This window comes from Mustela nigripes, chromosome 5 (assembly GCF_022355385.1).
Source record: "Mustela nigripes isolate SB6536 chromosome 5, MUSNIG.SB6536, whole genome shotgun sequence".
In the NCBI taxonomy this organism is placed as follows: Eukaryota; Metazoa; Chordata; class Mammalia; order Carnivora; family Mustelidae; genus Mustela; species Mustela nigripes.
In genome coordinates, this window is record NC_081561.1 from 48,141,471 (window position 1) to 48,157,866 (window position 16,396).

The 16,396-nt window shown below is 34.2% G+C and overlaps 1 protein-coding gene across 1 annotated transcript in view; it reads left to right on the forward strand.

The window, feature by feature from the left end:
• Nucleotides 1-16,396, forward strand: part of LOC132018618 (collagen alpha-1(XXI) chain) — a 145,800-nt gene that overhangs the window by 111,698 nt on the left and 17,706 nt on the right. The window contains exons 13-16 of the mRNA XM_059401543.1: nucleotides 13,975-14,028; nucleotides 14,904-14,967; nucleotides 15,997-16,040; nucleotides 16,163-16,216. Of these exons, the coding sequence (XP_059257526.1) occupies nucleotides 13,975-14,028; nucleotides 14,904-14,967; nucleotides 15,997-16,040; nucleotides 16,163-16,216 (216 nt within the window). The remainder of the gene's footprint in view (nucleotides 1-13,974; nucleotides 14,029-14,903; nucleotides 14,968-15,996; nucleotides 16,041-16,162; nucleotides 16,217-16,396) is intronic.

Sequence of the window (16,396 nt, forward strand, 5' to 3'; positions counted from 1 at the left end):
ATTGTACTCTCTCCAGAACAGAAGTGCCTGAGTTTTACAAAGGCATACATTTTGTTGAATAAAATAAAGTGTATGTTTCTATGAAGGTCTCTGTTTTCAGTCTAGTTTCACCCAGAGTTGCTTTTTCTCTGAAATTTGTTCTTAGTGCATAAAGTCTGATCTGGCAGAGTCACTGTGAGCCCAGAATCACTATGCGCTGTGCCATCTACATTTTCTCCTCACATTCCATGCGGCTTTAGAACGTTCCTTACCTGGATTGCAATCACTGAATAAGTTAGAGACGTTTCCTCAGTTCTTCCTCTAGGATATAGTTTCTTCATATTCAGAAATAGGAGGGTTTAAAAGTAGACCCCTGAGGAGACTTTGACTTGGGGCAATGCAGGACATTTTTTCCAGGCATCACACAGAGGCCTCTCAGAGATGGTTCCACACGCTGTTCTCCATTAGGATCTTTTCCCAGAATCATTTCCATCTTGTGGATTTCTTCTGAACACTCCCATTGTAGGAGTTTCCACTTAAGATAATTAAAACTACATGCACTTTCTTGCTGACTTCAACATTTGTTCCTACATATCAGACAATAGAATGTGTATAGATTTCGCAGGTTCCCCCCCTTCCTGAATTTACAAAATTAAAAAGGAGCACTTATTCACCAAATGGTCTTCAGTTGGTAACTCATTTTATAATATGTTTTAAAGTTATTTGGAATTTAATAAAAAGTACTTCAAAACACTTCTTCAGCTTTAAGGAAACCCATATATTTAAATCACTGAAAGAAATATATTTTGTTAAAATTTACTTAGGCTGGGTTGAATAACTGGCATGCATTTATGGGTTTTTGAGTTGATTATGAAACCTTTTTTATAGCAAATTCAATTCTGAACACATGGGAGGTAGTAATAATTTTTTTTTAGACTTTGTACAAATTTATCACTTGGTTTTTCTGGGATTAAGAAATAAAATACGCTAATATATCCAAGGTCTCATTATGGAGCAAACTACACATTTGGTTTAATTTCCTCATTAGATCATTTACCACTTAAATTGTTCCTTCAAGATCTGTTTCCCATTGTCTTTGGCATACATACAAGAGTATGATGTGATAAATGAGGCTTCCTCACTGAAGTAAATCCTTTATTTTCATTGTTGCACTTCTGAAGTCCAAAGATTAAGTGGTATGACAGTGATTTATATAGTCAGTTATAATTAGGGAATTCCAGTGTACATGCTGAGAGAACAGTAATAAAAGACCAAGCTGAAAGTTTTATTAGGGAATATGCTAAAACTTAGTATATTAGTATTAACTTATATTATATATAATTATATATATTATATTATACATATTAGTATTAACTTATATATTATATATAATATATATCTTATATATATTAGTATTAACTTATATATAAAATTATATATATTATATATATTAGTATTAACTTATTAATATTAACTTATTAAACTTAGTATCAGTGGTTTTATTTCCATAGTGTCTGAAGACAAAAACAAACAAACAACAACAACAACAAAACAACCTTAAAAAAATTAAAACAAAGCCAAGAATGACATGGGAGGAAGAAATAGAATTGGCTTAGTAAAGTGGCCACTTTTATCTTCCTTCTCAAAAAGGGAGGGTAATGTAGTTTTCTGATAACACCACAGCGCAAAGGTCCAAATGCTGGCGTGGGTGTGCTTGGAGTTTAAGGGGCACAAGAAAGGGAGACTTAATGAAGTTACAGGTTATTGGTTGGGCTTTGAATTCACCTTTTACTTATATCTTCTCTATCCGTTCTCTACATGTTGGAGTATTTCAGGGTTCAGTCAGTCCTATGCCTTCTTTTCCTTCCTTAATAGAGTCTGTTTGTTATATTATTAAATATAAACTTACATGAATATAAATTTATGTGTTAAATATATAAATACAAATATTGGTGTTAAGCCTATTAATATATTGAGGGGCACCTGGGTAGCTCAGTCTGTTAAGCATCGGACTCTTGGTTTCAGCTCAGGTCATGATCTCAGGGTCATGGGATCAAGCCCTGCCTCAGCCCCGTGTTGGCTCTGCGCCTCCTCAGCACAGACTCTGCTTGGGATTCTTTCCCTCTGCCTCTCCCTCCACTTGTGCTTTCTCGCACATGGCGCGTGCACATGCTCTCTCTCTCTCACAAACAAGTAAAAGGCATCTTTAAAAATAGTAGTATATTGATATAACCAGTTATAGTTAATAGAATAAAAATATTAAATACACACACATACATATACATTCTGTTTTCTGATGAAATATTTCGCTGCATTTGAATCTGAAGAAACTGTGGAATTGTTGTTGAAGCCAGGGATTTTCAGAAGAACTTCTACTTTTTATGGAAGGGGTAGTACCACATTTTCCTTCTTTCCTCTACCCTTTTCTCAGAGGCTTTTCTTCCAAAGCAGCACTAATTGTGCCTTCCCTGAATAGTCTCTGAAGTCAAGTTTTGTTAAGTGTCTATTCTGTCCATGGGGTGCTGACCTGTGTGTACCCAAGTGCTTATTACTTCGGTGAGTACTTTTACAATGTCTTGGTAACCACTGATCTTTCAACTTCTTTTCTTTTAAGGATCTGTAATGGATTCAGCATCTCAACCTATGGAAAAGAAACATTAATTCCATGTCCTGACTCATTTGTTGGCTGCTATGCCTTTTTCTGTTCTGTTATCTTTTTCTCTACTGGCATCACTGGAAAACTTAAAACTTTCATTGAATTTTTAGAGAGTGCTTCATATTTTGTTGGTTCTAAATTCCACTTCTCATCTTCACTTTGGATAGACTCTGTCTGTGGTCACTAAGAAGCTATGGGAGTGACCCTGTTCTGGAAGCTCAGGAATCTACCTGTTTTCTAGGCCTGAATAATTCAGTGATGATCTCCAAACCCAAGGGGATTGCCCATCATTGCATTAAAGAGAGGAAACATTTTAGTAAATTGAAATAATTCCCAATAAATCATTGCCTGAGCCTCGAAAGACTTAATATTTGTTTCAAAATGAAAGGAGAAAGAACAACTAAGATGTGTTAGGTGAATTTGAATTGTAGAATCTTTGTAGTAAAAGTCTTCTAGGCGTGTATTTATTTTTTTCCATTTGATTTTATTTCTTTTCAGTGTTCCAGCATTCATTGTTTATGCAGCACACCCAGTGCTCCATGCAATACATGCCCTCCATAGTACCCACCACCAGGCTTAACCAACCCCCACCTCCCCTCCAAAACCCTTAGTTTGCTTCTCAGAGATTTATTTATTTTAGAGGGAGAGAGAGAGAGAGCATACATGCACCAGTTAAGGGGAGGAGCAGAAGGAGAGGGAGAATCTCAAGCAGACTCTTTGCTGAGTGGGGAGCCCCATGCAGGGCTTGATCTCATGATCCTGAGATCATGACCTGAGCTGAAATCAAGAGTCGGTCATTTAACCAGCTGAGCCACCCAACTGTCCTGACTTGACCTTACTTTGGAGACTATGATTCTAGACCAAATCATGGGATAGATAAGCTGGTAAAGGATATTCATCAGTCATGAAAGCTTTGGAGGCATCTGTGGAAATGAAACCATCTCCCTGTAAATCTTGGATTAGCTTTGCTTCTAATCTCTTGTGAGGTCAGATGGATCCAGGAGTGTGACTCCTCAAAATAACTGTTTAGTTGAAATATTTTGGAAGACTCAAAAGTGTTTACTGTATTTTAGAAAATGAAAATATTTTGCATATTCAGCAAGTTATCATTAATCACAAGCAAGGCACCGGCTGAAGATAGAGTAGTATATTCTGCAGTAACAAATAAATTCCAAATGCCTGTATCTCAAAATAAAGAAAAGTTTATTGCTCATCAGGCTACGCATTTATTAGCAGCAGTGACAGGTCCCTCTTTTCCTCACATGGAGACTTAGGCTGATAGAAGTTCCACCATCTAGATCATAACTACTTATAGGAGCAGGTATGTGGAGAATCAGACAGTGGTTTTTAAACTACTTCTATTCATCTTTAATTAGCCAGGGCAAATTTTATAAGCCACACCAAGTTCAAGAGTCAGCAATGTATGATTCCCCTATATGCTTGGAAGTGGAGAGAATTGGGGTATTGGTAAATGGTGGTCATATCTACTAAATAAAAATTGGAAAAAAATCAGAATGGATTTTTCCTCCAAGAAGTTGGGATCTAATAAAACACATAACATGTACACAGTGTTGTCAAGATAGTCAGTTGTTGGGGTGCCTGCGTTGCTCAGTCCATTAAGTGCCTGCCTTCGGCTCAGATCACCATCCCAGGGTCCTGGAATTGAGCCCCTCGTCAGATTCCCTGCTCAGTGGAGAGACTGCTTCTCCTTCTGCCTGCTGCTCTACTTACTTGTGCTCTATCTCTCTGTCAAATAAATAAATAAATCTTAAATACTACAACGACAACAACAACAACAACAACAAAAAACATAGCTGTTAAGTGCCAAGGAAGTTGAATAAAATTCTCTCTAAGCTGTAGGGCCGTGCAAAATTGAAAGAGGCCTCAAGAAAGTAACCTTCAGCAGGTTAATCACATCTATATACTATACGGGCTGTCCCTAACCAATTTAAGAAATCTATAATTTAGGGATGCTGTGGTTCTTAAGATGTTGCACTGTGTGTGTGTGTGTATGTGTTAGTAAATTTTTCTAAGTATATAGGAATATTTTCTGGAACTGGAATTGATTATAGGATCAAAGGGTAAAATGCATAATTAACTCTGATACAAATTGCCTATTTAACTTCCAGTAAGTTTGTACTCTCCCAACAAGCATGTGAAAATGTCTTTCCTCACACTCTTATCAGCACTGAGTTTCATTAAAGTTTCTAATTTTTACCAGTACCAGTTAAAAATAGTATTGGTTTGGTTTGCATTTCTTTATTAGTAAGGTAAAGTACCTTGTTATGTGAGTTTTGGGCATTTTGTTAATTCTCTGTCATTTCCTTTTTAGTCATATCTTTTTATGGCTTTGTATTGGGCTATTAATCTTTTTAAAAATCGATTTTTATAGATTTCCTATATGGTATGAAAATATTTTTTCCTGGTTTTTATTATGTGTTTTGACTTGATCTTGGAAATTTTAGCCATACATAAGGTTTAAATTTTTATGTATGTGTAGATTTTTTCATTTTTTCTTTTCTGTGTCTATGTAAAAGGGTTCCACATTCCAACATTTTGTAGGTAATAACTCTACTTTTAGACTTTTGTTATTTTATGTTTTAATCTTTATAACTTTGGTATTTGGAGTGAAGTTATATGAGCATTTATATTTTTCCCTCTCTTTTCCCAAATGGATAGTCAGTTGCCACAACAATATTTATGGAATCATCACTTTTTTCTCCATTTATTTGGAATCTCCTCGTTACCCCTAAATTTCCATTTTCATATGGGTTTGTGTTTTTGGCTTTCCATTTTGTTCCATTTATCTGTCTACATCCTCTCCAACACCAAATTGTTCTTAATTGTTGTCACTTCATAATATGATTTAATGTTGGCAGGCCTAGTAGTTCCTCATTATTCTTTAGAATCAAAATTTTCCTGGCTATTCTTATATGCTTATTTTTCCAGATAAAGCTCAGTATCTTTTCTTTAGTTTTTAAGAAATTCCTACTCATATTTTGATTAGGACTCCTTTTATGGATTTGTTATAGAATCATTGACATAATTTCAATACTGAGTTTTTCCATTTAAGATCATGATTTATTTACCTTTTTATTTCAGTCTTGAAACTCAGTGAAATAGCATTGATTTTTTTTTCACATAGTCTTCTAATATTACCTAAGCTTATATCTGGGAATTTTTATCTCCTTTGTTTCTATTATAAATGGAAACTTTTCTTTAATATATTTTCATATTGGTTATTATTTATATATAAAACATTTTTGCATATTATCTTTTTTTTTTTAAAGCAGGAATTGACTACATAATCTATGATTTAGGGTATTAGGTATATTGGCATAGTAGATGTATGAACATACATAAGATTGTCCTTTTTCTTCCTTCTAGTTTTTAACTTCTTATTTCTACATTTTGTCTAAATTCATTGGCTAGTCAAAACTGGCTAGAAAAACATGAAAAGTAGTGGTGCTGTTGGGTGACTTTTTTTTTTTTTAAGTTTCAAGCACAGTCTCTTGTAGCTACAGGTTTATGGCTGCTTTGGTAGTACAACTCTCTCAACAGCAGGTGGATATTTGTGATTTTGTATCTTTGACTTTTGATTCCAGCCAATAGCAGCACCCATAGCCTTTGTTTTAGTTATGGCCCTCTATACACTAATTTATTAACTACTAATAATTAATGATAGGTGACTTAAACTTATCAGACATCCATTGCACTCTTAGTTGTTGTTGTGTGGGTTTTTTTTTTTTTTTCCTTGAGCCATTCTGTCCATCTTGAAAGGATTTTTGGACCGACCATCATTGATTCAGAGGATTTAAGAACAGTATTTGTGAAAAAAAAAATAGTATTTGTGGCCACATCTTTGATTTGGTTCTTCCCAGAGGTTGTTTTAATTGAACTTCTTTTAAATGTCTTCTCCAGTTTCATCATTTATCTGTTAAAGATGAGAAAAAAAAAAGTTGTGTCTTCCAATCCCAGGACTTTTGTACTTCGTCTCTTCCTTTTAGTTACTACTTGAAAATCAAATGATTCTTTTCTGGGCTTCTTTCTTTTATAGTGCCTTTTGCAAGCAGCCAATACCAATCAATTCATGATAGTAACCAATTCATGATACCAACATTCTGTTTTCTCAGTTCTTTACCTCTAGGTCTAAGTCCATTTGATGCATTATTTGCCTTTGCAAGTATTACCAGCAAAGTTTTTTTTTTTTAAGATATTTACCATTTATTAAATGAATCATCATTTTTCAAACATCTAATTATTGTTTTCCCTGTTCACTACCTAGACCCAAAGCCACTGCCATATATAATTTTTAATACTGTTGTTTTGGCAGCCTCCTTTTTCTAGCATACCAGTTTTTGTGTTAATTAACATAGTTGAAGCTATATTACAGTAGCAGATGACCAACACAGGAGTGTTTATTTGCCTTTTGCCTTATATACTCATTGTGGAGATTTTGGCTTAACTTTACCACTTCTTTGTTTTAAACCTTGGATATAACTTGAGTGAACAACATGAGTTTGAAGTTCACAGGTCCACTTATATCTGGATTTTTTTCAACAAAATACAGCATAATACTGTAAACATATTTTCTTTACTTTCCTAATAACATTTTCTTTTCTTTAGCTTCCTTCATTATAAGAAGACAATATAATACACATATCATAAAATTTATGTGTTAATCATTTGTGTTATTCATAAGACATCTAGTTAACAGTAGAGTATTAGTTGTTAAGTTTTTGGAGATGGAGAAGTTACATGTGGATTTTCAATTGCATGGAGGTCAGCCCCCAACCCCTGAATTCTTCAGAGGTTTACTGTATTTGGGTAACACTTTCTTGTGTTCTGTATTTTGTAGATATTGTTTCAGTATTCCTCAAAAATTTTCTCACTAAATTTTTCACCATGTTAATATCTATTCCATGCTTTTGTATTTTACTTAGAAATCTTGCTTATGCACGTAAGGATAGCTTTGTCCAGGTTTTTATTTTTCTGTTCCAGTGTGAATGAATGCTCCCAGTCTTCTCACTTCATCTGAGATTTGTTATCTCTGGTAAATTAAAATGTGAAGATTCTGTTTTCTGTACTATGTACCCAGAAAGTGGAGTTCTTAGACTTTGTTCAGCCTTAATAAGGAATCCTGGTTTGTCCTCTTCCTTCTGTATTTCTATCAAGTATTTACTGTCCAGCTACATTCCATTTTATTAAGAGTATATCTTTGTCTAGTCCCACCATCAATAGGTTATTTTAGCACAGCTTCTAAAAAGTTAGCTCAGGTAGTCTTCTTAACTTAATCTTTTCTCTCTATAGAAACGGTTACCACTCCTTCCTGCCCCAAGCAAAAAGGAAAAAAAAAAAAAATCAAGAAGTGGTTTTTGTTCTCATATTGGGAGTCTACATGTAGGGGAAAGAATATGATTCAGTTTCTTATTGCACCTCTTGATCTCCCCCTGAATTTTATTTTATTTTTTCATATTCTTGGGTTAAACTACTGAATTTTGGGATTAATAAACTCTAGAATGTTAGGGCTTTTAGTGGATCTTCTGTCTGTCTCCCTCATATATACACAGATTGTTATTAATCCTTAGTGGAAAATTAAGATGGTCAAGGGAAAGTTATTACCCATGAGAAGGACATTCTTTACAAGACAAAACATACTCTTTCTATTTAGACCAGAAACAAACCCCAAAACTCACTGGTGTAAATGAGAAAGAAGTGTCTATTTCTCCCGTCATGTTATTTATGTACTTATCCAGGGACTCTCGTTTTTCCTTCTTGTTGGTCTGATCTCCCTTAGAGTGTTCTCTTCCATTCTAATCTGATGGGAAGGAGGAAAGAGAAGTCGTAGCAGTAACTCTCCCTTTAATAAATTCTGTGGAAGTTGTGGGCTGCAGTCCTCTACACACACATTCTGTTAGCAAGGACTTGGTTAGGTGGCCATGCTTAACTGCAAAGTAGTCTGGGAAGTAGAGTCTCTACTTGGGAAGCTGTGTGCCCAGAAAAAATTCTCTGTGGTAGTATAAGGTGAACAGATTTTTGGATATAACCGTGAGCCTAGCATACTTTTTATATTACATACACTTATAGATAAATTAAAGGAACCAAACATAATACAGATAAATCTAAAATATAATGTCATTTTTATTCCTTATTTGACATCAGTTATCATAGGAGAAGATGATGGAATTCCTGGGCTCACAGCCCCAGTTCCCTCTCTGTAAAAATTTATAATACCTCCCATTCTTTCACTAATGGAAAGGAATATCTCAATGTGGAATAGATCAGTTGTTAAAATTAAGTTTTTTTTTTTTTTTAAATTAAGAAGGTCAATAATGTATTGGTCTAGTTAGATAAGTACCTTTCCAGATTTTCCTACAATTAACCAGAGTGGATAAAGAATGAAATTGGTTTAGGATAAAACAGAATAAGTGAATGAATATTAGCGTTCCTACACAAGAGGTCATAGAAATAACCCTGTCCAGGAGGTTTAAAGCCTCCCAGTGGAAGGTGCTCTGGATATTACTGTTTAAGCATCAATAAATTACTGCGGCTTCTTGATGAAGGTGAAGGGCAGAATATACACATTAACTTTCTCTGCTCTTAAACTCCCATAAAGCTACAATCATGAAATAGTAATTATAATAATAAAACCTAAAATGACAATAAAAAAAAGAAGATAATAGCTCTACATTTTTGGAATCTGAAAGGACCCAAGGAAGCTCTATCTTAAAATAAAAAGTGATATGACTCATATGAGAGAGAATCCCTTTTGCATGTGTGCGCATGAGCACACATCCCTAAGGCTTAGGAAATGGTAATACAAGTATTTCTGAAAATGGAAGTGACTAGAAGGTAGAGCTAAAAATGGAAGCATGGGGATATCTGGGTGGTTCAGTCAGTTAAGCATCTGCCTTTGGCTCAGTTCACGATTCCAGAATCCTGGGATCTAGGCCAGCATTGGGCTCCATGCTCAGCAGGGAGCCTGCCACTCCCTCTGCTTGTGTGTTCCCTGTCTCTCTGTCTCTTTCTCTGACAAATAAATAAATAAATAAAATATTTAAAAAAATAAAAAATGGAAACATGGTTGAATATTTCTTTAAGAATAGTGAGATCCTGTTATTCCTTCCTAACCTCTGTGTGGTTAAGTTAGTCTCTTTTCTTCTACCCTGGCAAGATACACATGTTTACTATCTGGAGAGTATAAAGCTGAACGTCTCTAGACTGGAAAGAAAGGGTGGAGTTGTACTACAACTATAGGCAAAGAAGATCCTTCTATGGGGAATCCACTGATAGCCAGAGCTATTTAGGTAAATGACCCAACCACACCATATATGGAGAATTTCAGTCACTGAACTGTACTCGCTGAGAGTTTATCATCAGCTTCCATATGAACTGATCATCAAGAACCAGAAAATGATCTTAGGAAAATTAAAGATCAGCAAAAAATCTCAGAAGAAACTGGTAAAAGACCTGAGCAGAAGACTTGGACAAAGTGTCATTAGTGCCCTCAGGGAGGGAAAACCCCTGATAGATGGTGCTTCCATTGTGTTCGTTGGTAGGAAGTGATGGGACTTCAGAGCCAATAAAGAGGCACTTCTGTAGTACATGACCTCCTCATAGACCACGTTCCAGATCCTGGGTCCTGATTTCCATTTCCAGAGTCTGCAGGCCTATTTACTCTCTTGGTTCTGGTAACACAGTATGCTTAGAGGTAGCTAAGGGAAGGTTGTGTATGTGAAAAGTGGATGGAGTTTGGGTGTGTGGTGGGAGTCTACATGTGTAAGCATGGGGTCATATAGATGAAAAGTCTTCCATAGTTTTAGCATAGTGGATGATTATGACCATATCTATGCTTAATATTGTACAATTTTACATTGTAAGACACTAAAAACAGAAGATCCTACATGCTTTCTGAGAGGGAAGAACCCTACAACCACCAAAAGAAAATGTCATATACAAGTGATCAGAATCAGAAAGGCTTCAGATATCTCACTAGTGTCACTAAAGTCAAGAAGGGAATGGAGTAGAGCCTTCAAAGGTCTATGAATTATTAATTACATAAGTGAACAGAATAAAGATGTTTTCAGAAATTTAAATTTCAGAAAGTGGTCTTCCATGAATTCGTTTTCAGGAAGCTATGGGATGATGTATTACCCTAACAAGGAAATAAACAGGAGAACAAATGTATACTGAAACAAATGAGAAGCCTCTAGAAAAGGCAAAGAATATCAAAGTTTCAACGTATATGAGTATATTTCTCAGTGATTTTGACAGTTGGAGATTGGAGTTCAATGTTGTAATAAATTTATAAGAAAATAAGTAGTCAACCTCCTGCCCCTTCCAAAACAGGCAATTTTTAACTTGTAGGGCAAGAAAAGGCAAGCAATCAGCATATTTATGGTTTAGTTGTCAATCTTAGTATCAGAAATGATAACAATTGATTTAATCAATGTTGTCATAGAAAGCTAAGGAATTTGTGTTTCCTAGAAGTGGAGATGGGGAGAGGGTGCTGGTTGGTTTTAGAGGTCGATCCCTTCTTTCACAGTGGGAGGCCAGTAGATAATGCTGGAAACTGAAAATGCAGTAGCAATGTAACCATGGGGTCTGGTGATTTGAGTTTATAGAGATATGGAAGCTTAGAATGAAAAAAGCTGCCTTTGGAGGATTTTATCCATTCAATAACTCGATCATTCTTTAAAATATGTGAATAATTAAAAAAAAAGATTTTAGATTTAAAAAATTTTTACTTAAGTATAGCTGCTACAGTAATTTCAGGTGTACAATATAATAATTTGGTGTCTGTGTATGATATGCTGTGCTCACCACAAGCATAGCTGTCATCCGTCATTATTATAATATCATTGACTCTCTTCCCTATGCTGTGCCTTTTATTCCCTTGACATTTTCATTTCATAACTAGAATCGTATATCTACAACTGCCTTTCACCCACTTGACCATCTCTTCATTCCTCTTCCCTTTGGCGGCCATCAGTTTGTTCTCTGTAATTTATAGGTCTGTTTCATCTTTCTGTTGATTTGTTTGGTTTTGTTTTTTTTAGATTACACATCTGAGTGAAGTCATATGGTATCTGTCTTTCTCAGTCTTATTTCACTTAGCATAATACTCTCTAGGTCCATCCATATTGTTGTAAAAGGCAAGATATTCTTTTTATGGCTGTATAATATTCCATTGTATGTACATATATGTACATGGCACATTTTTTTCATCTATTCATTAATTGATGAACACTTGGGCTGTTTCCCTATATTGGGTGTTATAAATTATGCTGAAATAAACATAGGGTCTGTATATCTTTTTGTTTTACATTTTTGTTTTCTTTCTGCAAATACCTAGTAGTGGAATTTTAGATCATATTGTATTTCTCTTTTTAAATTTTTGAGGAAGCTTTTCACAGTGGCTATGCCAATTTCCACTCCCCACCTTTTTTTTTTTTACTTCCTTGCCAATACTTTTAATTTCTTACCTTTTTGATTTTAGCCATTTTGACAGGTATGTGGTGATACCTCATTGTGGTTTTGATTTGCATTTCCTTGATGATGAGTGATGTTTAGCATCCTTTCATGTGTCAGCTGGCCATCTGGATGTCTTTGGAAAAATGTATGTTCAAGTCCTCTACCTATTTTAAAATCAGATTTTTTTTTGGTGTTGAGTTGTTGAAGTTCTTCATATTTTTTAAGTATTAACCCCTTATTGGATATATCATTTGCAAGTATCTTCTCCCCTTAAGTAGGTTGCCTTTTTGTTTTATTGATAATTCCTTTGCTGTGCAGAACCTTTTTATTTTGATGAAGTCCCAATAGTTTATTTTTGCTTTTTTGTCCTTTGCTTTAGCAGACATATCCAAAAAAATGTTGTGATGACAAGTGTCAGAGACATTATTGCCTGTGCTCTCTTCTAGAATTTTTCTGGTCTCAGGTTTCACATTTAGGTCTCTAATCCTTTGAGCTTATTTTTTGTGTATGGTGTTGAAAAGGATTCTAGTTTCGTTATTTTGCATGTTAATTATTTGGTTTCCCCATTTATTGAATAAACTCTCTTTTCCCCATTGTATATTCTTGCTTTCATTGTTATAGAATAAATTGACCATATAAGAATGGGTTTATTTCTTAGCTCTCTATTTTGTGCCACTACCATACAGTTTTGAGTACTGTAGCTTTGTAGTGTATCTTGAAATCTGGAAGTATGATATCTTCAGGTTTTTTCTTCTATCTCAGGATTTCTTTGGATCTTTGGGGTCTTTTGTGGTTTCATACAAATTTTAGCATTATTTCTTCTAGTTCTGAAAAAGTGTTGATGGTATTTTGATAAGGATTACATTGAATTACAGTTTTCAAAGTATAGATTTTTTTACTTCCTTGGTTAAGTTTATACCTAGGTATTTCATTCTTTTTGGTCCAACTGTGTGATTCTTTTCTTAATTCTCTTTCTGTTACTTCATTATTAGTGCACAGAAATGCTACTTATTTCTGGGTATTAATTTTATATTCTACAACACTATTGAGTTCATGTACTACTACTAGTTTTTTTGCTGCATCTCCAAAATTTTAGATCATTGTGTTTTCATTTTCATTTGTTTTCAAGTTTTTTGATTTAACCTAGGAAATAAAAGACCTTTACTCTGAAAACTATAAGACACTGATAAAATAAATTCATAATGACACAATGGAAAGATATTTTATAGTCAAGGACTAGAAGAATTAATGTTAAAATGCCCACATTACCCAAAGCAATCTACAGGTTCAATAGAATTCCTTAAAATACCAAGAGCATTTGGGGCACCTGGGTACCTTAGTTGGTTAAGCAATTAACTCTTGATTTTGATCTTGATCACTCAGATCATGATTTCAGGGTCCTGAGATGGAGCTCTGCATTAGGCTCCAAACTGAGCCTGAGCCTACTTAGGATTCTCTCTCTCTCTCTCTCTCTCATTCTACTCCTCTCCCTCCTGCTCATGCTTGCACTCCCCCAGCACAGCAAAATAAATAAATAAATGATATATAAATAAATATATAAATATATAAATATATTTATATATAAGTAATATATAAATATAAATATATATACACCAACAATATATTTCACAGAACTGGAAAAACTTCACCTAAGTCTCAAAAATACTTTCTTTTTCTAATCCTAAAGGAAACCCTGATAAATGAGGATTGATCTTTCATAGAGATAAGGTTTTAATGTAGATATGTGTTTAACTGTTCGAAGATTTTTTTTTCCAGTAGATTTTGACAAAGGTGAAGCTAAAGAATTTATGTTATATTTTAGGCTGAAATATATTTTCTTTCATTAATTTTAGTTTCATTTTCAGGGTGACCGTGGACTTCCTGGTTTTCCTGGGCTTCATGGAATGCCAGGATTAAAGGTTGAAAAAAAGTCTAGTCTTTTAATATTCACTAATTTTGCATTTTATTTGAAATTAGAAGTCCTTTATGTTACAAATGTGTTATAAGTAAATGCTCAAATATGAAGTATAATAAAGTAAATGATTGGATTGCTACCATAGTTACATAAAGCTTTTTACAAATTTTCTTTAAAATTTCCAGTAACAAATTTTATGGTACTTAAACACTGACAAGTATGTTTTAATATATGGAAATTCTTTTAATTCTAAGCCCTGTATTTTAGGCCCTGTGAAAGTTCCAGCTATCCTTATTTTTCCTGTTTTTCTTCATAAAGCCTCAAATGTAGGGCTTTTGTAAATAAAATTTAAATTATTTTATTCCTATTTTATTTCATGTTGGCCATTAAACCTTGTTTATAATTGGTGTTTATTTCCTTTAAACTTAAAGAGACATTTTTGTATTTCTCTAAAAGTCAATTATTTTAAGTCCAGTTACTGGACATACAGTGTTATATTGGTTTCAGGTGCACAATACAGTGATTCAGCAATTCTATACCTCATTACTTGGTTCTCATCAAAATTTTACTCTTAATTCCCTTCACCTATTTCATCCATCCCCCACCTCCCCTCTGATAGACTTTATTTTCAACGAATACCCTCAGTTAAAGTTCTTTTTTTTTTCAACAAGAACATTTTTTACTTGAAGCATAATTCAGAATACATGGTTTGAAAAGGTGTATATAAAACATGAGAAATAGAATACACATGTTCTTCAGGTACACACAGAATTCCCTGGTTAAATCACATAAAAAGAGACATAACAAATACTGGAATTGAAATAAAGATTTTAAAAAATAAATAAAAATAAAATTCAGTGTTTGTATTTTCTCTTTTAGGGTGAAATGGGCCCCAAAGGAGATAAAGGATCAACTGGATTTTATGGCAAAAAGGGAAGTATGAGTTATAAAACAAAATATCCATATGGAACTTTGAATGTCATGGAAGTAGAAAACTCATGTTTCAGTCCCAGCTGACTCACCATTATAGCAATTAGCTTTGTTTACCTTTCTCAGGAAATTTATTTAGAGTAATGAAAATAGAGAATAATACCTGGTATGTGGTATTTGATAAGAAAGCATCATGTTATTGATCATTCTGATTTTTTAAAGTATTTGTAGAGAGAGATTCCTTGGGAGGAAGTGGGAGCTGCTTGACATCATGTCCATGGAGAATCACTGTTCTGGGCCTTCTAATTTCTTCACATTGTAGGAAGATTATATCTTCTCTGCCTTTTAATTTTGCCAAGATGTGGTTTCTGTGTTTAGACATTTGTAATAATCCTGCATTCACCATTTTTTTTTTTAAATGTCTTTGTGTTGGCTGGCCTGGTAAAATAATGTTTTGCCAGGAGTTGTAGAGCCAACACTAGCTGTCGTTTCATGAATTCTGTCACTACATAAAGATGTTGACTTACTTTTTAACAGAAGTTTGAGTTGGAATTTTTAAATCCTTGTTGTACTTCCTCTAGGAATGGTATCTGGGGCATTCCCAATCGTCCAGCTATCATCATAGGCTAGCCTACAAAACTCGCTAGCAAAACTAGGCTGTCCAGAAACTCTAGTAAAAGAATTGTTTACCTTTATACCAAGAAAGTTGAGAAACCATCAAGATCCGCATGTGTGTGCCCAAGCCAACTTCAAAGAATTTGTGCTGTGAGACCTAAAGTCTTAGGAATTTGCCTAAAATGGAAAAACATGTCAACAGGGCCCATGGTGGTTCCATGTGTGCTAAATATGCCCATACCAAGGTCAAGCATGCTTTCTTTATTGAGCAGAAAATCACTGTGGAAGTGTCAAAGGCACAAAGACAGATTCAGAAAGCTAAACAAACAAACAAAAAATGAAGCTCTTTTTGAGTAATAAAAACAAAAATTTAAATTATTGCATGGATTGTTTTCTAAGTGTTTGTTTTTAATATAGGGTACAAAAGGTGAAAAAGGGAATGCTGGTTTTCCTGGCCTTCCTGGACGTGCTGTGAGTTTGACAGAAGAAGCTTTTGAGTATTTTACACTAAATAAAAATTATCTTGTACTGTCTTCTTTTAGAAAGAAAAAGTAGTACAAAAATGTATTATAATATCTGTATTTATTTTTTAGGGTGAACCAGGAAGACATGGAAAGGATGGATTAATGGGTAGTCCTGGTTACAAGGTATTTACATAAAAAACTCAAAAGATTTCTGTAACTTGTGAGTGAACATTAGAAAAATGTACTGATATATGACTTTTTTTTTTTTTACAATATGACAATGGCATAAAATAATGAGCTGAAAGTTGTTTTACTGTAATTTAAAAATGGTAGTGAAGTTCTTTTGAGTCTATTGAGAATTCT